Raw genomic sequence first — 27,490 nt, forward strand, 5'->3', positions numbered from 1 at the left:
ACCTAAATATTTTCACTCCTTTATTTAGGGCAGGGGTCCCCAACCCCCAGTCTGTGGACCTGTACCAGGACGTGGCATGCCAGCAACCAGTCCACACAAACAAGTAAAGCCCCATCCATGGGATGCAGGCAACACACAAAACCACGCACCCTCCGGTCCATGGAAAAACTTCTCTCCACAGAACCAGTCCCTGGTGCCCAAAAGGTTGGGGACCTCTGATTTAGGGTATAACTGTGAAATTCATTCACAGAAGCAGACTTTTGGTGTTTACTAGATTAGAGTTAAACTAAGTTTCTGGCTGCTGACACTTCAGGGGGTTAAGTACAACAAAACCCAAGACATCTTTGGATCACCTGAAAGCTATTTAGCAGCTTCTGGATATCTGGTATCTAGAAAAAGCCTGTGCAAAGCGATTACTAAACTTTGATATGCTTGACATATATATCTCTTGCCTCCTGGATGCAGTTTTAGTAGTGCTAAAGAACTACAATATATAAGCATATGGCGATGCTTTGTTGTTTTCTTGGGTTTTTTTCTTACTATACCCTGCAACTGAATCTGGAATTTTTAACTGTTTTTACCATTATCACTACTTGAAAGGAACCTACTGGATAAATATAAACCTTATAATAATTGGATTGAAAGTTGGATGATTTGTCTTTTTATGTACCTATATAACTTGAGATGAGCATAACAATGGACATTTCTCCCTGATCCAGTATACCAGGATTTCTTTTCACAAAAAATATACCTATTGGTACAATATTTTAAAGCTTTTCCATACAATTTCTTCAAAACGTGTAGCTGGTTGAGTCAATGATCCTGTTTCATGCTTAAAAACATTTGTTGTCTGATAACTTAAAAATTCAGGGTTCTAGTAAAATGGAAAGCAATAATCAAGAAGGTATATGCAGAATGTACTTATCTCAAGCTGTATATTAGCTAAACATGCATGCATATAGATTTTGGGATGAACATTTGGGGAAAGAGTATTCTAATATCTATTATTTAATTATTGAATAAGTGTGTGGGTATTGGTTATGGCTCTACCAACTTTTGTATTTATTCTTTGTTCTGGAAAATGGGGAAATAGGGTAATTGGGATAATGTATATCACTAAGAATCTGTCAATTATTTAATTGTTAAATAAATGAAATTAATATGCATAAATAACACCAAGGAAGTATATTTTTAAAAAAATCCCAGGAAAAGGCTTTTCCTGTGACAGTTATAATGCAGTAAATTGAGTGGGTGCAGAACTACTGTTGGTTGAAATATGGGGAGGGGGGAATCTTACATCGAGAAGATTTGAAATCTCATCGAACAGGAGCAGTGAGATGGGAAATGCTGTCTTCTAGGTAATAAAATGTTCATTTTTTCCCCCTTGATGTCAAAATGCAGGTTTAATAAAGTACAGTAGATTGGTATATAATAAAATGCTGGCTATTTTGAGTGTGATCTCTCCCTCTCTTTCTCTGTAGATGATTGATAGATTGATAGATCGATAGATTGATAGATCGATAGATAGATAGATAGATAGATAGATAGATAGATAGATAGATAGATTTTTTTTCTATATGTGTGAGTCTGTATATGCATACTTGCCTGCAAATACGCATATAGGCACACACATATGTATAAACATATTTCTGTGTATGTTGAGTTGGAGTTGGCTAACCTTAAAAAATCAATTTGCCTTGTCAATGCTTCCTGGAGTAGAATTCCACTTTTTGGTCCTTATCCCAGGTAAGACAATATTTGCAGTTGTGTTTTGTATAAAATAACAGATATTAAAATGAACAGATATTGCTAAAACATTTTAGGTACCTTTGAGTATAAATTGGTTGTTATGGAGACTGGTAAAAATAAATGCTGATATATTGTCCTGGGTTCATTCCTTCTAGCCTGCTGAAGAAAATTGAACGTGAAACATGGAGAGAAAGTGGTGTTTCATTAATCGCCACTGTAACCCGTCTTATGGAGAGACTGCTAGACTACAGGTGAGCAATAGAGGCATACTTTACAGAAAGAAATATTGTGTTGTCTGCATTTTTCTAAAACGAATTATTTTGGGAAGAATATAAAAATGCACGTATCAGTCATCAAGTTGTCAGGTTTTGTATATTAAGAATACTGGATTTTGTACATTACAAAATGTAGTCATATAGGTCATGATGAATTTATGTTTGAATAGTGCCCCACATCTTAGACTCCATATCTGTTGAAACCTTACATGCTACAGAGAAGACTTCTAGCAGAATTAGAATGACATGCAATCTTTCTGTGTTCAGGAAGTTCTTCCCTTCCCTCTAATTTTGGGGTGGCATATTCAGGAAATATTTATGGAATCTAATTATTCCTAATGTATAACCAGTTGTAATCAGAAGTCTTATAGTAATGTAAATCTGTAGATGACCTTGATACCGGTTGCATTTCAATAAAAGCTAGACTTACTTTTAGTACCATTAAAATCAGGGGTATTTGATCTGGGGTATCATGAAAGGGCAGAAAATTAGTGAGTTAATGTATTATTATGGATCATCGCACAGTCAGCCAGATGTTCAGACTGGATTTGGCATTTTGTCTACCTATCGAGTCCTTACCCAGGACCTGGGATAGGCAGATGTGGATGTTTGATGGTATTACAGATATCTTCGCAGGATGGAAGCAGTTCCTAATAAGGCTGCCTTTTGCAATTGACTAATAGCGAATTTGTCAATGCCAATGGTGTTCAAGTGGTGCTCCAGTTGTTTTGGGATTGCACCCAAGGAGCCTATTACTATTGGTACTACCCTTGCTTGCTTTTGCCACAGTCTTTCTATTTCTATTTGTAGGTCTTTGTATTTGTTATCTTCTCCAGTTCTTTCTCGTCTATTCTGCTGTCTCCAGGCACTGCCACGTCCACTATCCAGACTTTTTTGTCTTTCTTATCGACAATTGTTAAGTCTGGGTGTTATGTTGCAGGTGCTTGTCTGTTTGAATTCTGAAGTCCCAGAGCAGTTTAATTTTATCATTTTCTATGACTTTCTCTATTTTATGATCCCACCAGTTTTTGCTTACAGGCAAATGATATTTTTTGCAGATCTTCCAATGCACCATTGTTGCTACTTTGTCATGCCACTGCTTGTAATCAGTCTGTGCAATGTTCTTGTAACAGCTTACCAAGTGGCCACTGTTTCTTCAGCTTCTTTGCATAGGTGGCACTTACTGTCTGTTGCTGTCTTCTCAATTTTGACTTTGTATGCATTTGTCCTTAAGGCTTGGTCTTGTGCAGCCAGAATTAGTCCCTCGGTCTCTTTCTTCAATTTTCCTGCTCTTAGCCATTGCCAGTTTTTATTATTATCTGCTTTCCCAGCTATTTTTTTCATGTATTGGCCATGTAGTGCTTTGTCTTTCCATGCCTCTATTCTGTTCTTCATTTGGTCTTTCTTGTAGGCCAGTTTGGTCTCTCCAGTAGTTAGTAAGCCTTCCTGATATACTAATTTCAGTGCATCTTCATCATTGTTCTTCAGATATTCTTCCAAAGCCATTTTTCTTCTTCAACCATCTGATGTACTTGTAGCATTCCACGCCCACCTAGTTGCCTTGGTAGATAAAGTCTATCAATGTCACTGCGTGGATGAAGGGCATGATTCATTGTCATTATTTTTCTGGTCTGCCTATCCATTGCTTTTAGTTCTGCTTGAGTCCAGTCCACTATTCCATCTGTGTACCTAATGACTGGGATTGCCCAGGTGTTGATTGCCTTTATGGTATTTCCTCCATTGAATTTGGACTTTAAGATCTTCTTCACTCTCTTGATGTATTCACCTCTAATCTTTTTCTTGACTTCAGTGTGCTTGATGTTGTCAGCTTGAAGGATACACAAGTATTTGTAGTAATCTTCCTCATCCAGACTCTTAATGTTATTTTTGTGGGGCATCTTGATTCCTTCAGTTTTCACTACTTTTCCTTGTTTGATAGTAAGTGTGGCACATTTGTCCAAGCCAAACTCCATTACAATATCTTGGCTATATATACGGACAGTGTTGAGCAGCGATTCTAATTCAGATGATGTTTTTCCATACAGCTTCAGATCATCCATATAAAGGAGGTGGGATAGTCTTGCAGATGTTTTTGATGTTTGATAGCCATGTCCTGAGTTATTCAGTATTGTTGACAGAGGAAACAGCGCAATAACAAATAGTAATGGTGATAATGAATCTCCTTGAAATATTCCTCTCTTGATATTAACCTCTCCCAGCCTCTCACCATTGATCTGCAACTGTGTCTTCCATTGTGCCATCGATCTTTGTACAAATTTTCTGATGTTTCTACTGACTCCTGTTATTTCTAGGCACTTTATTATCCAATCATGTGGCAGAGAGTCAAATGCCTTTTTGTAGTCAATCCATGCCCCATTCAGGTTGGTCTTCCTTCTCTTGCAGTTTTCCAAGATCATTTTGTCTATTAGGAGTTGATCTTTTGTTCCTCTGCTATTGGGGCGGTTTCCTTTCTGCTCGGTGGAAAGAGATTGTTTTCAACTAGATGCTGTTGTACTGCATCAGCTACCACACCAGTTAGTAATTTGAAAGTTGTTGGTAAACAGGTAATTGGCCTGTAGTTGCCTGGTGTTGCCCCTTTTGCTGGATTTTTTATTATTAGGTAGGTTTTCCCAGTTGTTAGCCACTTTTCAATTTCTCCTCCTTGTAGTATATTGTTGAACTGCTTGGAAATGAGTGGATGATTATTATTATTATTATTATTATTATTATTATTATTATTATTATATTTTAGTGTTCGGAGAAGAATGCCTGTGCAATTTTCTGTCTATAATGAGAAAATAAGTTGATTGGCATTAGATACCGTGCATATCAACATGAAATTGGCAGGGGCTAGGAATGAGGTGATATTTGCTCTTCTACCTTAGACAAGAAAAAGGTTTTCCTCTATCCTTGATCATCCTTGTTATACTATGTCAAGAATGAATTCAATGTGAGATAGCTCCTTTATCACATAAAAAATGTATTTAGTGTTGTCTTTATTTTTGCTGTATGAGGTTCTACAACTGGCAGAAATCTAGAAAATGAATCATCTTAGACTCTTTACCTGTCTGATGCTCTCCAGTTGCACTGAACTATGCTTTCTGAAATGAGTAACAGGACAAGCCATTGTACCACATATACAGTATAAAGGATACCATGTAAGAAGATTGCTCTAAATTCTGGGAATAGTTTATCTTTGCTGATCTTTAAAAGCTATTGGCTTCCATTTATTCTTGCAAGGGCACCAAATTTCATCTCTTCATGCAAATAATGGGAATGAATCTGAATCCTAAGAACAGGAATAGTTTTTATATTCTTACATCTTTCAAGCTGTGCTTCATTGCTACCAATAATCTTTTATTGGGCAGCACTTGAAAGGCCTACATTTAACAACAGATAAAAAATTTAATTTGCATTGCCAATGATGTTAATATGATATTTAGCTATAATTTTAAAAATCATGTAATATGTCACAAAAATATTCCTGTTGCAAATGTGGATGGTAATGCTGAATAGATGGTTTCCTGATGATCAACTTCAAGGCAGAGACAAGATCCAAAGTTGGGATTTACTAATTCAGTCTCTTTATTGTGAGGTTGACAATGCTATACTCTGGTTCTGTTAGTGTTCTAAGCACAGAGATTCTCACTGTCAGACCTGCCTCAGTCAGGACTCTTAGGAAAAAGACATTGACTCCATTTGATTGAAGTGATAGGTTCTTTTATTAAAGTTCATCTTCAGCCAATGAAGAGCTGCATATGTGTTTTGAAAACACTGAGATATTTGTGGGTCTCGGGGTGTGTGGCCTTGAGAGCTAGCACAAACTGGTTCCATGCTTTCCTGGTCTTTGTCAAGCTGTCAACCCCCTCCCTATTTCCCATCACATCCCCATACATGTTTACAGTATTGCGTATTTGTCCTCCTCCCTTTCTTGCCCACTTCCTCCTAACCTTTGATGGCAGGATGCCAGCAAGGTGCCAATTCAAACATGGCAGATCTAACATACTGTTCTCTTGACAGAGTGGTTAGTTCTGCAGAGGAAACCAGAAACCAGAGGGGAGACACACAAAAAATGCATAATTAATTATTTGGTCATTTAGGTTTCTCTGGGTACTGTTGATAGAACTTTTTAAATAGTTTGCATGCTTTAATATTTTTGGAATCCACCCGTTCAATTTCAGAGGGAGGGAAGTCCTTCCACACTACTAAATACTGGATTTTCCCCAATGTGTGTGAGAGTCCACTATGTCTTTGACCTCAAAATGTTGCTCTCCTTTGATCATAATTGGATCAGGAGGCGGTAGCATTTTTGGGTGTAGGGAGGCTGCAGTGAAATACTCGATGAATGCTTTTGAGGGTGTTTGGTAATTCAAGTTCCACAGTCACTGGGTTAATAACTCTTAGATGGGGAAAGGAATAAATATTTTGGACCCAGTGTTTTTGAAGGTTGTTTAAATTGCTAGTACTTAGTGGATAAATAGACCTTGTCCCCAGCTTTAAAGTCTTTTGGCTTCACGTGCATTTTGTCTGTTTTTTATATGCTTCTCTTGCCTCCTCCAGACTCCTCTGACTACCAGCCAGGTGTTTTGCTGGTAGGAGACGGCGAGTGGGGTGACCTGGGACAGTTCGAGAATAGATAAAAATTCCTGCCCTGTGGTTACCTTAAAAGGAATGAATCCAGTGCTTCTTTGTACTGAGTTATTGTAAGCAACTTCAACAAAAGGAAGAAGGTCCCCAAAATTGTCCTGTTGATAATTAATATAATATCTACAAAACTACTCCAGGACCTCATTCACAGGCTCCATTCATTTCTAGATGATGTGAGGAGTTAAGTCCCTGAGTGCTCCCCAAAAGTTTTAAAAACTCTTGCCAAAACTGCATAGTAAACCCCACAATTGGAGATTATTCTTTCTGGGGCTCCATGCAGTCTATAGAGGTGCTGCATGAACAAATAAAGTACGAGCAGAAGGGATCTATTGGCAGGACACAAAATGCACTTATTTGGAAAACAAATTATCACCCAAACCACTGTGTTTCCTGAATTCTTGGGTAGTCCATTGAGGTCACTTTCTATGGGGCTTTTGGCTCTGCCACTGGCTGGAGTCCTGGCATTTTCACTTGGCGCTTTTTGGCAGAGGCACAAACAGGGCAGCTGGCTACATAGCTTTCTATGTCCTTCTTTAGTGATGGCCATCAAAACTGGTGCTTACCAAAGTGCAAGATTTTGACAAAGCCTAAATGCCCCACTACTATTGAATCATGGCTTTTCTGTAGGTCTATTAATCATTGACTTTCAGAAATGTATAATTTGGCTCCCACCCAGGCTAAGCCATCCTGCATCTTACATTCACCCTTATGGGTTTGGAACCACTTGTCCTTCTCTAGTGCCCTTTTCAGGACATCTCTTAGGTCCTTGGCTATCTGGGCTTTTTGCTTAGTTTACACTCTAGCAGTGACTGAAACCACCAATTGCCAGGATTGAGATAACTGTTTTAAGTACCTCCAGCTTTGAACTGTTATATTGTTGCAATCTGGACAGGGCATCTGCTAGGAAGTCCCCCCCCCCCAGAGATATTGCAGTATGAAATTGAATCGGTTAAAGTACTGAGCCCAGTAGATTTGTTTGGGTGACAGTTTGTGGGGGACTTTAGGATTTTTAAGTTTTTATCATCAGTCCATACTCAAAAGAGGTTTTTCCTCTTGCCAAGAAGTGATTCCAGGTTAAGAGTTCCCAGCGCACTGCATACTCTTCTTTTTCCCAAACTCGCCACCTATGTTTGGTTTTGGTAAGCTTTTTAGAAGTATAGGCACAGGACTACAGGATCCCTTACTCATTTTTCTGCAAGACCATTGCCCCCACTGCCACATCACTAGAATCTGCTTGAATGACAAAGGGGGTATTGGGATCTGATATTTCAGCAACGGTTCTGCCACAAACAGGTACTTGAATCTTTCAAATGTTGCTTGCCATTCCATTGTCCATTTAAGCAGCTGGCTAAGCTTGGGCTTCCCCTTCCCTTTCGTCTTTAGTAGGTTGGTGATGGGGAGGGCTATCTGGGCAAACAATGGAATGAATTGACTGTAAAAGTTTATGAATCCCAGGAACCTTTGTAGTTGCTTCCAGGTACGAGGAGGAGCCCATTCCAGCACTCCCCACACTTTTTCAGGGTCCATTTCTAGTCCTTCATGGGAAATGCAGTACCTCAGATAGTCAATTTTACTTTGGTGGAATTCTCATTTAATCAGTTTGGCTTACAATTGGGCTGCTTGGAGCTTTTTGAGCACAGCCCTGACCAATTTTATATGCTCTGCCATAGTTTTGGTATAAATTGAAATGTCATTCAGATAGACCAAAAACCTTTTGTACAGGTGCTCATGCACCACTTCATTTATCAGCTGCATAAATACAGCAGGAGCACCCTGCACTCCGAAGGGGAGGATTCGGAACAGGAAACACCCAAAGGGGTAATTAAAGGCCATTTTTCACTTGTCACTTTCCTTGATCCTAACTCAGTAATTCCCTTCTCAGAAGTTCAGCTTGGTAAAAATCCTCCCCTTGGCCAAAATGGGCTAGCATATCTTTTATCGGGGCATTGGGTAGATGTTTTCAGTGCAAACAGCATTTAGTCTGCAATAATCAATGCATAGATCAGTGGTTCTCAACCTTTTTAATGCTGTGACCCCAACCGGTCATAAGTCGAGGACTACCCAACTGGTCATAAGTTGAGGACTACCCAACCGGTCGTAAGTCAAGGACTTTCCCTGCTCGGGAGCGCCACACATGCGTGGTGCCACCCCCTGCGCCGGCCGAGGCTTAGCTGGCAAGGGGCAGCGATGGCGCAGGGCGACCACCAGCTGGGCCACCAGCTGGCCCAGTCCAAGGGAGGTAAGGCACCTGCCGGGCCCCACACGCGCCAGCAACCCTCCCTTTGCCCGCCGGCCTCCCACCTGCCACCCCTGGCCCTCTTTTACTTAAATTTTTAGTAGTTGTTCAGCAGGGAGGGGTGGAAGCTTCCAGACAACTCGTCTTCACTGCAGACAACTTGCAGTACCATTTGCAGAATGGGACTTTTGGCGGGCTCAGCAGGGCAGAGACAGCCTGGACAATTCCTATTGGCTTTTGAAAGCCAATAGAATTAGACTCTATTCAAGAGAGTCTATTCTATTGGCTTTCAAAAGCCAATAGAATAAAAGGGAGTAGCACAGCTAAGGAAAAGGGGGAAAATGGCGGACTGCGTTGTTTGGCGACCCCCGTGAAATGGTCATACGACCCCAAATGGGGTCGCGACCCACAGGTTGAGAACCGCTGGCATAGATGAAGGGACCCATCTTTTTTTCCCCTGAAGAGCACCAGAGCAGCCACTTGTAATCTGGTGGATTATATGAAACTGTGCTTCAAGTTTTTGTCTATGAACACTCTAGAGGTCATGGTGTACAGTTTGGGTTTCGGCAACTTAGCCCCCAGTATGATTTCTAGGAGCAGGCAGTTGGCCAATGGGGAGAAAGTATAAGGACCCCCCTCAACTACCACCCAAGAAAACAGAACTCTTGAAACAGGCATTGTCTCAAAAGGAAACTTTTATTAGGGATTAGTGACAGTAGGGAAGTCAAGGCGAGATCTGGGGAAAATCCCGCTTAAACGGTATAGTTAAACCAGCAATATTCCTCCTCCCACCAAAGGCATAATGTCCATTTGAAATCCAGGCAATCTACAGGTGGCACGATGTGTGGGCAACTGGCACAGTTGGCGTGCATCTCAAGGTCTTCTCCAGTTTTGTTTCTCCGTAACCATCTCCCTGATAAGGGAGACACATTTCTTTCTCAAGTGGATAGAGGTGGGAGAAGAAAAGCAGAAAGCAAAAGTTATCTCAAGCAAAAGTAAATATCCCCCCCCCCCAGCAGAATGGCAGGCGGCAAAACAAAAGCAAAAGAGTATATATGCAAGGCACACAATAAGGATTTGGGGACCTGACAGGAAGAGTATCTGAGTTCTTTTCACTAAAAACGTCCTGTAGGTCCCAATATTCTTTAGGGATCCGGAGATTACCTTTAGAGTACTCCTTCATTGCAGCTTCCACCTTCCTTCTTGGCTTCACTGCATCAACGTATAGGCAGGGACCTTAAGTATCTTTTCCAGGTCCCCTTTTTGGCTGGCCTGCTGAATCTTTAACATCTTCCTACTTCTGTTTAAGAAGGGATTCCACTTCAGTAGCCATGCCAAGCCTGCTGGTAGTTAATGAAACATCGTAGGTACTGCTCCAGTACTGCGTTTGACCATTCAGTTTCACCATTCGTCTGCGGATGATTACTACATGACAACCCCTGTGTGGCCCCAACAGTCCCAGGAATGCTTTCCAAAATTCTGATGTGAACTGTACCCCTCTATCTGATATGATTCATTGTGGGACCCCACGAAGTCGATAAATATGCTGGATGAACAGCTTTGCAAGTGTCTTTGCATTGGGGATTTTTTGGCATGGAATAAAATGTACTTGTTTAGAGAACAATTCTGTCATGACCCAAATGACTGTGTTCCCCCCACTTTCCGGTAATGCCACAATAAAGTCCATAGAGATTTCTCTCCAAGGCACTGATGGGGTCACTACTGGTTGCAACAAGCCTGGGGTCTTTCCTTGCCTTCTCTTCACCACAGCACAAATTGGACAACTGGCCACGTAACTTTCAATGTCCTTTTTTATTGATGGCCACTAAAACTACCATTTCACCAGGTGCAAAGTTTTTACGAACCTGAAATGACCAGCTGATTTTGAATTGTGGCATATGCATAAATGCTAGTCTCTGGTTTTTGGGATGTACAGCTTTCCTCCCACCCATGGTAAACCATTGATCATGGTGCATAGGTTCTTGTGGCTTAAAAACCATTCGTTGGTTTCTAGTGCTTTTTTTAATTCAATTCCTGCTTGGCTCGCTAGGGGCTTTTGAAGTTTGGCTTGTGCTCAGGTGGTGACTTGTGCTGCTAATTACTTTGATGGCATAAATGGGTTTGTTATTTCTATTCGGTTGCTATTGTACTGGGGCAGTCTGGATAATGCATCCGCTAAGAAATTCTTTCCCCCTGGCAAGTGCTTTAGGGTGAAATTAAACCAGTGGAAATGCTGCGACCATCTCGCTTGTTTAGGGGTCAGTTTCCTGGGTGTTTTTAGTGGTCCCAGGTTCTTGTGGTCAGTCCACACTTGGAAAGGAATTTTGTTCCCCTCCAGGAAGTGTCGCCAGGTTAGAAGGGCCCATTGGACCGCATAAGCCTCCTTCTCCCAAACTGCCTACCTTTGTTCTGTCTCTGTGAGTTTCCATGATGTGTATAAGCAAGGTTGCAATTTCCCTTCATCACTCTCTTGTAATAGTGCTGCCCCCACAGCCACATCACTAGCATCAGCCTGAATCATGAAAGGTTTTTCGATGTCAGGGTGCCTTAGAACTGGTTCTGCGGAAAATATTCTTTTTAACCTTTCAAATGCAGTTTGACATTCTATTGTCCATTTCAATAGCTGACTCAGCTTTGGTTTTCCCTCCCCTTTTGCCTTTAACAAGTTAGTAATGGGTAGTGCAATCTGTGCAAAGGAGTGGATGAATTGCTGGTAAAAGTTAGCAAATCCAAGGAAACTTTGCAATTGCTTCCTGGTGCAGGGCAGAGCCCATTCCAGTACAGCTCGGACTTTCTCAAGGTCCATCTCTATGCCACTTGGTGATATGCAATATCCCAGGTAGTCAATTTTTTCCTTATGAAATTCACACATAGACAGTTTAGCATACAGGTGAGCTGCCTGGAGTTTTTTCAGCATGGTTCTGACTAATTTATCAAGTTCCTCTTTTTTTTCAGTGAATATAAGGATATTATCCAGGTAAACAAGCACCCCTTTATACAGTTGCTCTCGGAGCACATCATTTATTAATTGCATGAACACTGCAGGTGCCCCTTGAAGACCAAAGGGTAGAACCCTGAAGTGGTAACATCCTAAGGGGCAATTGAAAGCAGTTTTCCACTCATCTCCCTCTTTAATTATAATCCTGTAATACGCCTCCCTGAAGTCCAGTTTTGAAAAGATTTTTCCTTTCGATAGGTGTGCTAGCGTATCCTTCATGAGAGGGAGGGGGTATAAGTTACTCTCGCTCACTGCATTCAGAGATCTATAGTCCACGCAGAGGCAAAGAGTCCCATCTTTCTTTTCTCAAAATAACACAGGGGCTGCGGTATTGGGCTTTGCCGGCGGAATGAAACCCCTTTCCAGGTTTTGGTCTATGAACTCTTGCATCTCCTCTAGCTCCAGTGGGTTCATGGAATACAGTTTTGGCTTGGGTAATTTTGCCCCTGGGAGGATTTCAATGGAACAGTCCATGGGTCATGGGGGGCAGTTCATCAGATTTCTCCTCACTGAATACTTCAGCTAGCTCCTGATATTTCTCTGGTATGTCTTGTAACTCTCTTTTCCCCATCGCCACTGCATTCTTGGAGGGGCTTCCCCCATTTCAGGAGGAGTCGGGGGTTTTACTGCCTCTCTGTCTGAGAATCTGAGTTCTCCCATCCTCCAGTCGACCCATGGGTTCCACTTGGTTAGCCATGCCATGCCCAGGATAAGGAGGGATTCCATGCCAGGATTCACTACAAACGTTATAGTCTCTATGTGATCCCCTATGGCAGACATGTCAAACACAAGGCCTGCAGTCCAGAAGTGGCCTGTGAAGTGGTTTCATGTGACCTGCAAAGCCATCCTGGAAACAGTGAGGGAATGGCCCCTACTGCCTTAGTCCTGGCCTAGGCCATCCGGGAGCCAATGTACAATTTTGTGGTGGCCATCTATGCTGAAACGCATTCAGTCTTAGTTCCACAAGGCCGAAACAGTGAGGAACCAGCCCCTGCCGTGTTGGCCCTACCCCCTGGGTGCATGCTGGGGAGGTGTCATCCTTTGTGATACGATGCTGCCCAGCCCCCAGCCTGCCCAGTTTCGACAGGCAGCAGAGCGCGCTCTTCACAGTGCCAAGAGCTGAGCTGGATGGCGTGAATCTGATGAGAAGTACAATGCTACCTAGCCCCCAACCTGCCCAGTTTCAGCAGGCAGCAAGGTTCAAAGCTGACGAACTTTGCACTGCCCAGCTCAACCTCTTGCCACTGTGAGGAGAGCGCTCTGCTGCCTGCCGAAACTGAGCAGCCTGGGGGCTGGGCGGCATCATGTTCTTTTTGGATTTGCGCCGCCTGGTTCATCCTCTTGGCGCTGTGAGAAAAGCACCCGGCTGACTGCCAAAACTGGGCAGGCTGGGGGCTGGGCAGTGTCACACTTCTTTTCAGATTCACGCCACCTGGCTCAGCCTCTTGGCGCTGCGAGGAGAGCACCTTGCTGCCTGTTGACACAGGGCAGGCTGGGGCTGTGTGGCAGCACACAGCTAATGTTTGCTCTCACGCTGCTCATGGCATCCCCTCCCCCAGAGCCCACCAAGCCAGATATGTGAAGTAGGTGAGGGCCATGTGCTGGCTACTTCCACGCAATGGTGCACTTTTTCGTTCCTTACGAAGAGTGACACCTTCCCAACTGCGTTTCTTGCCTGTTTTTCTCCCTCCCTCATCTCAAATATTTCCCCACCACTCTGTACTTAGGAAGGAAAGAAGGAAAGAAGAGGGAGAGTCTAAGGGAAATCCTGCCTTAGTCCTGCCCTGCTGCCCTTTCACCATCCCCTTCTCCTGGCCTGTCCTGGGGGTCTCCCATCCTATTGCTAAGGAAGCTTTGGATACAAAACCGGGTATCCTCCCATGGAGAGGGAATGGGCCTCCCTCTGACTTTGCCCTCGCACCCATCATGAGCAACCTGGCTAAGGAGAGCAAGCACAGCAGCAGTCTTGAGGAGGAGGTAAGTGCAGCTGGGTGCCCCTTTGGGGAAGTGGGGCTGGGCTTGGTGCTGCGGGTGCTCGAGGGCCAGGCTGGGTGTTTGACCTCTGTTGCACCATCATCCAGCCCCCCCTGCATGACCTGAGAGGAACAGTGAGGCTCCTCCAGTGGACCATGCCTTGGCACTTGCCCTGGTCCCACTCCCTTTTGCCAGAGACCCTCAGATCTGTCCCATTCCTGCTCAGGTCCCCACAGGCACCTTTGATGTGAACAATGTAGAGCTGGCCATGCCCACCCAGTAGGCCACACCCACTCCATCTACACCCACTCAGCAGGGTGCATCCACCCTGGCCACACCCATTCGGCCCCCCAGGGAAACTGCAATGCTGATGTGGCCCTCAATGAAATTGAGTTTGACACCCCTGCCCTATGGTGAGTTGGACGAGTAATGTGGCGAGAGTAGCTGGTGTCTCCCCTGCAATGGACCCATCTAATCGACCAAATCAGATCGGTTTCTTCAGCCACCTCACCGGAATTCCTAAATTCCCCACTAAAGTTGGGCTTATGAGGCAACGGGTGCAGCCGGAGTCTATTAGTGCTCTTAGTGCAACCCTCTCGGGCATTCCGGGGCTAAACAGTTCTACGGTGCTGGTGAGAGGTGCTATGGGTCCACTTATGAAGGGTTTGTCTTCCGAGTTGTCATCTGATAAGTTGGGTGGCTCTCCTGGTGGTGTCAGAGTTCCCTTCCCCTGTTTTGATGGAGTTGGGAACTCAATGACCTCCACGCTTTTTATGGCCATCTCCTTTGATTTCATCGGGGTCTTCCCAAGCTTCCCTCAGTCATGCTTCCAGATGTGAGTCCGCGAGTGGCACTCAGCAGTGCGGTGCCCTTCTTTTCCACATTTGAAAAAGCCTCTTGCCCTTAGGCTGGTTGGTGCTTGCTTTGTCGGTTCTTGAGGTTGTTCCGCTGACGATTTTACCCAAGATCTCCCTCCGTGTCATTGTCTTCTGGTTCGATTGATCTCTGCTTCCTCGGCTAGGATGTACCAGTCTTGGAGCCGGTCCGAATCTCCTTGAGGGATGCAGGCATCATACAGGTCATGATTCAGGCCATCTTTGAAATGCCCAATCAAGATATCTTCCAGCCAGTTCAGTTTGCTGGCCAGGGCTTGGAATTCTTGGGTATATTCCACTACGGGTCGCCGCCCTTGCCTGACAGTTTTGATGTGCTCCTGTGCTTTTTGATTGGCCAAGGGGTTTTCAAATCAGCATCTGAGGGCTGCCATAAATTGATTGAAATTCTGCAGTTCTGTGGCATCGGCATCGTGGAGATCCACCACCCAGTCTTCTGCGGTGCCATCCAGGGCTACTTGCACAATCCGTATTCGGCTGCGATAACTGGGTATGTCACAGCCATATTCCTCCATATATTTCAATACTTTGGTCAGGAAAAACCCCAGTCGGTGCGGCTCCCCATAGTACTTCACTCCTAGTGGTGGGAACTTTCAGATGGAACTACGCCCCTTCTTCCGACTGTGTCGGTGGCCATCTCTGTTGGCCAGTGCCGCTCATTGGGGGGTGGTGGTGGCTATAATGATGGCTACTGCTTCTTCAGCACTGGTGGAAGGGCATAGGACTGCTGGTTCACCCCCCCTTCATCTGTTCCCTCGGCTGAACCTGGGTTGGCGGTTCCCCGACATGGGTCAGCTTTTTCTTCCTTTATGGAGGACTCTTAATGTGTCAGTGGCTTGCTCCAGGAACCGGCTGGAATGGGGTGGTCAGTCGTCCTCGTCTTCACTAAAGCGAAGCAACCTCTCCATCTCGACTTTCCAGCCCAGTTGCTGACTGCCGTGTCTGAGTGTCACTTTCCTGGATTTCTTCTCCCAGTTCTCCTTCCCGACACCCATCGACCACCTGGGCTTGTGGCAGCATTCCACGACCACTACTTTGTCCGACGAGCTCGAGGATTGAGAACTGTATCAGCTGGGCTCTGCTTGGTGGGGGAGCTCTCCTCCCATGGCCAATTCTTCCCTTTCCGTTCTGATATCAGACATTGTTTGCTTAGTCCCCCGGCAAGGGTCATCCTTCCAGGTTGACTATTACTGCAGGTCCTGCCTAATGTCAGGGCCCACTTTAAAACCTCATCCCAAGAAAGCAGGACTCTTGGAACAGTTCCAAAAAGAAACTTTTATTAGGAGAAGCTGATAGCAGGCATGATAGGCAGGATCTGAGGGTTTCCCACTCAGATCAATAGGTTAAAAGAGTCCCAAGCATAATCCCACCCTAATATTTCATCCGGTCAGTTTGAAAGGGCCAATCCCCATGTGTTAAGTCCATTGTAGGAAAGGAGCTGATAACGGGGTCCTTTTCCCATGGTTGTGAAGATGGTGTTGGGTCTTCGCACCTTCCCTTCCGCAGCGAGAGATAAGCCAGATGGCCAGAGGCAGATTCCTTTCTCATCCCAAGGTAACATCAAGGGAGAAACAGTTCAAAGAGTAAGTATGTAGGAATAGCGGAAAGGATACATTGTAGCAAAACAGAATAACATACCACAGAGCCTTCTCCCCTCCCCCTCAGGAGAATGGCAGAACCCTCAGAAAGAAATGAATTAGGAAAGAAATGAGATAGATCCCCCCTTAGGAAAAGAATGGGTTCTGACAGCTCAGTGGCAAACATTACTGGAGGCCCTCCCCAATTACCGAGCCATCCAGCTGGCAAAAAGCTACAGGCACTTTAATCTGCTTTAGTCTTAGAGTTAATTTCTCCACTAGGACAGGGCTGACTGAGTTCAGGAGGGTTATCAGGTTCCCCTTGCACTGAAAGGATGGGACCACCAGTTGGGGATAATTACTGGGATCATTGGGCGACTTATCAAGGGGTCATCATCAGAGTCAGTATCACTGTCCATTAGACCTTTAGCTGGGATAATCAGAATACTCTCACCATCTTTGAGGGGTGGGGTGAACTAGATGACTTCCACTCCCTCCAGGGCCATCTATCGGGTTGTCTGAGATGACTTTACTGGCTTCCTGGCGGCTCCTGAGGGTGTCTTCTGGGCTGGCACATAGCTTGGCATTTGGCAGCTCGGTGTACCTCCTTCCCATACTTGAAATAGCTGGTGGAGCATCAGTGTGGGCTCTGCTTGCAGGCTGGTGGCTTCAGAACTTCTTTCTCTCCTGTGAGAAATCTCTGCCACCTGTGGCTGGGATGGCCCCGCAAACATGCCAAGTCAATCTCAACCTCTTTGGCCTAAACATACCAGCCATGATGGGTGGGGGGACACCCCTGGAGATGCAGGTGTTGTAGACATCATCATTCAGTCCATCCTGGAAACAATCAATCAGCATGTTTTGCAACCAGTTGGTCAGTTGGCAGACCAGGTTGCGAAATTCTTGGGTGTAGGTGACCACAGATTGGTGGCCCTGGCTTACGGTCTTGATCCTGATTCTGTGATTGGCCAAGGAGTCTTCAAAACGCTTTTGGAGTGCCCCTATGAAGTGATCAAAGTTGTGCAGCTCTGGGACATCACCGTTGTGAAGGGTAACCATCCATTTGCTCCCCTCCAGTGCCATGGTTACACACACCCCCTCCTGTATGTAGGTCCAGACCTGATCCAGGAAGAACCCTAGTTGCTTAGGGACTCCATCGCATCTCACCCCAAGAGCTGCTGGTCTTTGGCCTCTCCTTCTTGGTAGTGCAACCTAAGCTGGTGCTGCTGGCTGAGCGGCTGGGGTGGCAGTTGGTTGTGGAACTGGATCCTGTGTAAGGACCTGCCTCAACAGGAATATTTTTTGGAAATGCTAACTAAAGGAAAATAAAGCAGGATCTGAAGGTTTCCTGTATGAAACAGTACATTCAAAGTTGCAATCCAAACCCCACCCCAATTGTCCATCCAGCCAGTTTAAACAGAGCCAATCCAAAGGTTTCAAATGATTGTGGGAAAGAACCAACAAGGCGCTGCTCTGGAGATAAGGCAGATGGCCAGAGGCACATTCCATTCTTACTCCGAGAAAGAAATACTTCAAAGAGGAAAGAACAAAGCAAAGGAAATACACTGTGGAATACCCATAGCCCCCTCCCCTCAATAGAATGGCAGAACCTGAAAAAGGGAAGAAGAGAATAGGAGAAAGAGGGAAAACAGGTTCTGACATGTTTTTTATGGAGCCACTCATTCTGGGAGGCTGGGAGGCCTTTCCAGGCCACTAAATATTGGGTTGATCCATGGTGTTTCCTGGAGCCTAAAATTTCTTTAATTTTGAAGTGTTGCTCTCCTTCTACCATAATAGGTAGAAAGTGGTGGGGAAGGCGCGGCTGGTCTTAAGGGTGAATTCAGCTCTGGTTTTAATAGGCTATAGTGAAACACCAGATGAACCTGTCTTAATGTTTTTGGGAGCTCCAATTCTACTGTGACTGGGTTAATGATGCATTTGATGGGGAAGGGTCCCACAAACTTTGGCTCTAACCTCTTTGAGGGTTGTAAGGATTTCAGGAACCTTGTGGAAAGGTATACCATGTTCCCTGCTTTGAAAGACTTTGGTTCCACCCATTTTTTATCTTCCTGCACTGTATGAGCTTCTCTAGCCTCATCTAATGTTTTTCTAACCACTGGCCATGTATTTTGTTATTGTGTGATCCACTCCTTTAGGGATGGGATGGTTGGTTTGTTGGCTGGCAATTCAGGCATTGGGTTGAAACTCTGTCCTGTAGCCACCTGGAATGGGATGTAGCTGGTACTGAAGTGCACTGCATTGTTTTAGGCCACCTCAGCAAAAGGCAATTGGTCAGTCCAATTATCTTGTTGGTAGTTTATAAAGCATTTCAAGTATTGTTCTAGTACTAAGTTTGTTTGTTCTATCTTCCCATTCTTTGTGGATGATTGATGACAAACCCTGATCAGTACCTAGCAGACCAAAAAATCTTTCCAGAACTCCGAAGTGAATTGGACCCCCCCTATCTGATGTTATGTGCTGTAGGGCTCCATGCAGCCTGTATATATGCTGCACAAACAGCTTGGCTAAAGCTTTAGCAGCGGGGATCTTTTGGCACACTATAAAGTGGACCTGCTTGGAGAACAGATCTGTCACTACCCAAATGATAGTATTTCCAGTGCTCTCTGGTAGTTCTACGATAAAATCCATTGAAATCTCTCTCCAGAGTGCTGAAGGGCTTGCTACCGCCTCCAAAAAGCCAGGCATTTTTCCTTTCCTCTGCTTTGCTGCAGCACAAATGGGACAACTGGCTACATAGCTTTCTATGTCCTTTTTTTAGGGATGGCCACCAGAATTGTCTCTTTACTAAGTGGAGGGTTTTCATGAATTCAAAGTGTCCAACTAATTTCAAGTCATGGCAAAGTTTCAAGAATTTTAGTCTTTGAGCTGCAGGTATATACAATTTCCCCCCTACCCATGGCAGTCCATTATTCATTGAGCAGAGATTTTTGTGATCATGAAACCATTCATCCTTTTCTAGTGCTTGTCTAAACTCTGTGCCTGCTGTGCTGTCCAGAGGCCCCAGATTCTATGCTTGTGCTCTCATGATAACAGGGCAGTTAATTGTTTGGTGGGTAACAGTGGCTTAACCACCTCAGCTTTTGCGCTGTTGTATTGTGGCATTCTTGATAGGGCATCGATACTGGATAATAAAATAATAAAATTGAAGCAATGGAAGTGTTGGAACCACCAAGCTTGTCTGGGGGGGGTAGCTGCCTTGGGGTCTTTAAGGCTTTGAGATTCTTGTGATCAGTTCATGCTTGAAAGGGGATTTTATTCCCTTCCAGGAAGTGCCTCCAAGTGAGGAGTGCCCAGCACACAGCATACACTTCTTTCTCCCACACCACCCATCTTTGTTTGGTCTCTGTGAGTTTCTTTGAGGTGTAGGTGAAAGGCTGCAACTGGCCTTCCTGGAGTAATACCGCTCCCACCGCAATGTCACTGGCATCAGCCTTAATAATAAATGGTTTATCTGGGTCTGTGTGTTTAAGCACCGGCTCAGTAGAGAAAAGCCTTTTTAATTTTTTCAAAAGTCGCCTGACATTCCATAGTCCATTTGAAGGGCTGGCTGGGCTTTGGCTTGTTCTCCCCCTTCATTTTTAACAAATTGGTAATGGGGAGTGCAATCTGCATGAATGAGGGAATGAATTGCCAATAGAAGTTAGCATAACCCAGGAAATTTTGCAATTGCCTCCTGGTTCGTGGCAGTGCTCAATCCAGCACAGCCCACATTTTCTCTGGATCCATCTCCACCCCCTTATGGGAAATGCGGTAGCCCAGATAGTCAATCTTTTCTTTATGGAACTTGCATTTTATAAGTTTGGCAGAGTCGGGGCGCACAGAGCTTATTCAATACTGCCCTGACTAATCTGACATGCTCCTCTTTCATTTCGGTGTAAATTAGAATGTCATCCAAATATACCAAAAAGCCTTGTATAAGTGTTTATGGAGGACCTCATTAATCAGCTGCATGAAAACAGTGGGCACCCCTTGCAGTCCAAAGGGGAGCACTTTGAACTGGAAGCATCCTAACGGACAGTTAAATGCAGTTTTCCACTCATCCCCCTCCTTGATTCTAACCTGGTAGTATGCCTCCCGCGAGTCCAGTTTAGAGAAAATCTTCCCCTTCGAGAGGTGAAGTAGCATGTCTTTCATGAGTGGCAAGGGGTAGATATTGTTTATACACACTGCATTCAGAAATCTATAATCCACACAAAGGCGCAGAGACCCATCTTTTTTTTCACGGAACAGCACCGGGACAGCCACTTTTGGCGTCACTGGCTGAATGAAACCGCACACCAAATTTTTCTCTATGAACTTCTACAGCTCCTCTAACTCCCGGGGGATTATCAAGTAGAATTTGGGCTTGGGCAGCTTAGCCCTTGGAATAATCTCAGTGGTGCCAGTCTGAGGGGCAGTGAGGTGGAAACTTGTTGGATCGTTCTTCGCTGAACACTTCAGCTAGGTCCTGGTATTCCCTGTGCATGCCTTCCAATCCCTTATCATTGACAGTCACCACTACTTCAGATTTTTTTCTCCCTCTGACCCTGCAGTGCTCACCTTGCATGTGGGGCCTCCCTTTTGGGAATCTCAGTTCTCCTGTCCTCCAATTTACCCACGTATTCCACTTCCTTAACCACACCATTCCTATGATCAGAGGCCAGTCTACGCTGGGGCCACTATAAAAGTCAAAGTCTCAGTGTGGTCCCCCATGATGAGTTCTACTGGCCTCGTGGCAAAGGTCGCCAGGACTCCCCACAGTGGACCCATCTAGCTGGCCAAATGAAATAGGCTTCTTCAGTCTCCTCATGGGAACTCCCATGTTTCCCATCAGGGTTGCGCTTATTAAGCATCTGGTGCAGCCTGAGTCCAATAAAGCCTCCAGAGCCACCTTTTCTTCCATCTCTGGGCTTAGTAATTCTATAGGCCTGGTGAAGGTGCTATGGGTTCACTTACCAGGGGTTCATCATTGGAGTCATTTTCGGATGCCTCCACTCGCTTTTCTGGCAGGTCGGAGTTCCCCCTCCCAAGTTTTCAGAGGGTTGGACTAGATGACCTTGGTGCTTTTCATTGCAGTTTCCTTTGGGTGTTGATGGGTTTTCCCAGGTCCCCCCCCCCTCGGCTGGTCTGGCTTCCTGACCAGGGTCTTCAAACAGTATTCCCCAGCTCAATGGCCTTCTTTGCTGCACTTGAAGTAGGCAGTTGAATGCTGCACCTCCACTGGGATTTTCGTGTCTCCCTTTTCCTCTCTGGTGGAGAGTGTCTCCATGATTGACCAAAACAATGCTGGTTTTGGGCCTGGTCAATCTCTGCCTGTTCAGCCAGGATGCACCAATTGTGAAGGCAGGTAGGGGCTCCCCAGGCAATACAAGCATGGTAGAGATCATTATTCAGCCCAGGCATCGACCCTGTCTCACCATTTTAATGGAGTCCCTAGCCTTTTGGTCAGCTAAGGGGTCCTCAAACCTCTGTCTCAGGGCAGCCATGAAGTGGTTAAAGTTCCGAAGCTCAGGGGCATCGGCATTATGTAGGGTCACCATCCAGCAGGCTGTTGCATGTTCCAGGGCTATGGTTACAAATCTGACCCATCCACTCTCACTGGGGATCTCCCGGCCATACTCATGCATGTGGCTCAGGACTTGAGCCAGAAAGAATCCCAGCTGCTGGAGGTCCCCATCATATTTCATGCTAGGGGGTGAGTTTTCAGTTCAGGTCGACATGTTCCCCTCCTTCTAGCCCTGCGCCCGTCACCCCGGCTCAGGCTGGGGTCACTGTGGTGGTCACAGTCCCCACGGCTCAGTGGCACTAGTGGCAGGTTCACTCTCCCCCCTTTACTCTTCCTTCTCCAGCTTTTCTTGACCCGGACCCGGCAGGGATCTGCTTCTTCCTCCTTGAGATTTTTAAAAGCTTCCAGAATCAGGTTTATGGCTTGTTTAAGAAAATGGTCAGACCGGTTGGTCTCTTGCCTTCTTCCTTGATGAGGTTGAGAGACCATTCTATCACCTGCTTCCACCCTGGCTGGTGGCTGCCACGGTGGAAGGTTACTTTCTTGGACCTTCCTTCCCAGTCCTCCTTCGTCCCCATACTGATCAACCATCTTGGCTTTGCAAGGTTCTCTCCTATCTCTGCTTCATTGCCAGAGCTGGAGGAGACCGAGCTGCTGTCACTCGGGCAAACTTTCAGGGAGGGGGACTCCACCCAACGCTCGCCTTCTCCTTTCTCACCGCTGTGGTTTGATATCACTTGTACATTCCCTGCAGCAGGGGTTTTCCTCCCTCCAGGTTGACCACTTTGCAGATCCTGCCTAATGTAAGGACCTGCCTCAGTTAAACCTCCCAAGAAAGCAGAACTCTTGAAACGTGCATCATTTCAACGGGAACTGTTATTGGGAGATGCTGACTACAGGAAAATAAGGCAGGATTTTGAGGGTTTCCTGTGCAGCATTCAAAGTTGCAATCCAAACCCCACCCCGACTGTCCATCTGGCCAGTTCAAACAGAGCCAATCCAAAGGTGTCAAATTGTTGTGGGAAAGAACCGATAAGGCGCCACTCTCAAGCTTGTCAGGTTTCTCTGCGGCTTCTTCCCTCCATCTGGAGATAAGGCAGATCACTCCTCACATTCCATTCTCACCCCGAGAAAGAGATACTTCAAAGAGAAAAGCACAAAGCAAAGGAAATACACTGTGGGATACCCATAGGTTTCCCCTCCCCCCAATAGAATGGCAGAACCCGAACAAGAGAAGAAAGGAATAGGAGAAAGAGAGGAAAGGGGTTCTGACACCTGTGTCTGAGCTGCTGGGGCAGGCACCATCATAGCTGCGGTGGTGGGTACGGTCACACCATCACTGCCCATGGCTTGCGCTGGTTGGGTGGCCGGCTGTGCCATCCGCCCCAGGGCTTTGCATGGCTTGAGGTTGCCAAAGGCACCCTGTAGGCACCCTGTAGGTACTCTGTTGCACACTCCAACATCTTGTCTTCCCAATCTATCTTGCCCTGGTTTGCCTCCTCCTCAATCTCCATGCGTGGCTCTCTCAGGCATGTGAATGTCACTCTGGATGGTTTTTCCTCCCACTCTTCTTTCTTTCTGACCTCCAGAGACCATCGGGGTCTTGTCTTGTCACTGCAGGCTTCCATCTGACTCAGCCATTCAGGGAGGTCTGCCATGGGGTCTCGAGGATGCTGCTTCCTCCAGGCTTTAACATCCTCCTGGTCACTCTTGTGAGCCGACACATGCCTTGAGAGCTGGTACCCGTGCTTTCTTGGTCTTCATCAAGCTGTCATCCCCCCCTCCCTATTTCCCATCACATCCCTATAAATGTTTATTGCCCATTTGTCCTCTTTCCCCCCTGCCCCCTCCCTTCTAACCTTTGATGGCAGGATCCCAGCAAGGCGCCAAGCCAAAGATGGCATGCCTAACACTGACTGCAATCTTCTTCTAAACATTTATTTTGAAGTACCATTCTTGTATTCAGTTGAATATCTGAACCCAGTTGCTTAGCATTGCTCTCAGCGTTTTATTTGAGGTCACTTATCTCTATAGATTGAAACTGAGTTCTGATAATCTGAGTTCCAACTCCCTCACTGTATCTGTGTAAGATAATGATTAAATGTTCCTGTACTGTTTTATGTTTAGAATGTAATTAAATTATTAAAGTTCTATATCTTGAAGCATATCCAAGGAATTAGGAATGCCTGATAGATTTAATAGTCCATTTCATCCTTTAAGCAGAATTCTTTGCTGATATATTACAACCAAATTTTGAAAGTCATCTATACTATAGAAGCAGTCTTTTTTAGGTAGAATATTAGTCCTAACATAAATAAAATCTAATATAATGTTGTTTGAATCCTGCTCTATATTGTCATATAGGGGCCAAATCTGTGATGGGAAAAATGTGCATAAGCAATTTGTATCAGACACTAAAATTATTAATATTATTTTAATGTGAGATTATTTGATTATTATATTAAAATATTTTTAATATGTTTATTACTTTGTGACCAACAGTTCTCTGATTTTAGTGGATGATGAATGTTCTCCTTGATATACATTGTATTACATAAAATGGCACTAAACATTACTGCTTTGAGGGTCTGCAGTATACAAATTAGCACAAGAAAATAGCAAAAGAAACAGAGAGAATGAAAGTTGGAATATATAATGAAAGACTGCATGATAAAACAATACAGCTATACAGTATATTCCTTTAGTTTTTAAATTCATTTTGCATTTCATGGTATGAACATATACTTGAATCTGTAATGTGTATGAATCTCTTAATAAAATTTATCTTGATAGATTATTTAAACTGATGTGCAAAACTAGATTTTCTGCATAATTTTTCATTCAAATGTTTTCCCCTTGTCCAGGGACTGCATGAAAATGGGAGAAGTGGATGGCAAAAAGATTGGATGTACTGTCAGTTTGTTGGTGTGTATCTCTTTGATTCTGGATATTTTGCTATTTCATATTAAAAATATGAGAAGCATATTCTTTAACAGCCTATTTTACAGAAAGGTTAGAAGTGCAAATTCTACTGCACAAGTGATGTACAGCAATAAATTCAAAGCCTATTATAAAATATTGAAATACTTATGCTATATTGAATATATATTGATAGTTACCTAGTCAATGTCTTTGTAAGTATGCAGGGGGAAAAGTGCAAATCTAGGAATAAAGGGATAGGTAAGAGCTTAGTATATTCTACTAGACTTTTCTAAAGGATGAAAATGAGAACAGAGATTATTCTACTAGCCAAACTTACCATCTTTCAGAGAGCTTCATGGCCCTGCTAGGATCTGAATCTGCTTTTCCCAATCCAATCCTGGTTCTACTTCAATACTAACTGCTACAATGAGAGAGAAAAAATATTTGATCGCCTACTGATTTTGTACGTTTGTCCACTGCTAAAGAAATGATCAGTCTATATATTTTTTTATTATTATAACAATTTTTATTAGTTTTTCATTTTACACCGACAAAGCTTGAGAATCAACATGGAGATATGGTGGTCAATTAAAAGAAAAAAAAGCAATAACCTTATAAATATGCACACAATATTTCTTAAACTTTCCCTCTCTATCTATATAGGATATTATAATCAAATTAATACATTTCTCAAATAAATTCATTCATTAATGTGTCTAAACATAAATTCCATTAGTCAATAAAAGTTTTCAAGAGCTTAATATCTATTCTATACAAACCTTTCTAAAAACAATTTTTCAATAAATATATCGCTACATATAAAATTCATTAATCAATAAAGGTTTATAAAAATTCATTATCCCAAAGATCCTGTTTTACACTTTGTTAATTTTTTTAAATATTTAATCTTAAACTAACATATTTATTTACTATTCATGTTTCCCAAGTTTTCTCTTATTTAAAAATATTAATTCCAAAGCTAAATTCTTATATTTCTCACCTATATTCTATTCTTTTTCAATAATTCTACAGTTATTAAATCCATCTCTTCCAATATTTCAATCCTTTTCTCATTATATCACCTCTAATATTAAAAACATATGAAAAAGGAAAAAGAAAAGGAAAAAGAAAAGAGAAAAAAAAGATTACATCAAAGGAGAGAAAAAAACATAGATAAACCAAAAGAAAAAAAGAAAAGAAGAAAAGAAAACAAAAAGAAAGACTTATTCTTACTAAATTTCAGTATTAAATTCTAAATCATTTCATAATGGCCTCCCTTTTAACAAATTCCAAGTCCAAATCAATCTGAGTCACTTTAAAACCTTTACCACCCATAATTATAATCTCAAATTTAATATTTATATCTTATTCTGGGTTTCTTTCTATTCCAAATAGGTTTCCAAAGTCGAGTCTCTCTTTCTGCAAATAACTCTCCCATTATCGCCTGCCACATTGTACACACCAAAAGGAAGATTCCCATTGTATATTTTGTTAAGGTATATAAGGGTTAAAGCTATTCTGAATAACCATGGCAGAACATCATTTCCCATCTTTTTTTCAATTGCATAAAGTTTAATTAAAATCCTTTTTTTAATATCGTTCTCTTTAGTCAAGTTTTGCTCTTCTTCCAAAAAAATTTTCTGTATTAGAGAGTTAAGTGGTGTCTGCAAATCGGCTTGTCCTTGTAAGGTAAAACATTTCCTTATTATAAGTCATTTGTCCATTAGTATCAAGTCTTTTTTCCGATATCAATTGATAGCCCAACTGTGACTTTGCTTCTTCCATCTCAGTGGGCTGAGAGCAAGTCTTTTGAACATAAACTGCTGTTTCGCTTAGTCCTTGTGCTTTACTTTGTCGATATAAAGAAATTTCCTTTGTGCAAGCAATTATCTTCTCCGTATTTTCCAGAATTTTGTCCAAAATTCCAGAATTTTGTCCAAAACCTCTAAGGAGGTTTCCTCCATTTTTATCATATTTGCAATCATTATCCTTTTAGGGGAGACTATATTCAAAAGCAATCAATCAATATCCATCTCCTCCCAGTTTCTTAGTCTTTCTCCTTTGTATTAAATGAAAGCCAAAGACAAATTCCAAATGAAGAGAATGGCGAATACAATAAGTAGTTTCACCAAAAAATATCCTCTGGAAAATAGTCAAAGTTAATCAAATATTCAGTCTTTCTGGACACCATAAAAAATAAAAGAAAACAATATTCTCCAAGCATGTAGCATGTTAAATCTCTATAAGAAACTTTCTTGAGGCTCCCCTATATTCAAAAAGAAAATCAACCATTAGAACAAAATAAATTTTAAGCTTCTCTTCTCCCATTTAAAACGCTGCTTCATCAAAAGGGAAATAGTTCCAAAGAAAAAAGCTTTCCACAGGAAAAAAAAAAGAAAATAGAGGTAAAACAAAGTCTCACCTATGACTCTTTTGAAAAATCCATCTCCTTGCTAGGACAAATATAAAAGTTATAACTAGTAGAGAGATAGGAATAAATCCCATCATCATCACACAAGATATACTTGTTTCTAATATCAACAAAAGTTCTTTTGGTAGGCATAGCCATACGCTGAACTTTCTATGTCACACACTTTTAACATACGCTTCGTTATTCAAATAATTAAACAATATAAATTCCCAAAAATCTATACAGGTTGTTTATTGCAAGAGCATTCAAATTGTTTAAAACGGAACATTAGCTTTAGTCCCG

General features: G+C 43.3%; 1 protein-coding gene across 1 annotated transcript in view; it reads left to right on the forward strand.

The window, feature by feature from the left end:
* Positions 1 to 27,490, forward strand: part of LOC120318035 (dedicator of cytokinesis protein 4) — a 335,809-nt gene that overhangs the window by 299,834 nt on the left and 8,485 nt on the right. The window contains exons 33-35 of the mRNA XM_039365226.1: positions 1,720 to 1,746; positions 1,905 to 2,000; positions 24,720 to 24,780. Coding sequence (XP_039221160.1) covers positions 1,720 to 1,746; positions 1,905 to 2,000; positions 24,720 to 24,780 — 184 coding nt within the window. The remainder of the gene's footprint in view (positions 1 to 1,719; positions 1,747 to 1,904; positions 2,001 to 24,719; positions 24,781 to 27,490) is intronic.

This window comes from Crotalus tigris, unplaced genomic scaffold (assembly GCF_016545835.1).
Source record: "Crotalus tigris isolate CLP2741 ecotype Arizona unplaced genomic scaffold, ASM1654583v1 scf7180000020000.429882, whole genome shotgun sequence".
NCBI lineage: Eukaryota > Metazoa > Chordata > Lepidosauria > Squamata > Viperidae > Crotalus > Crotalus tigris.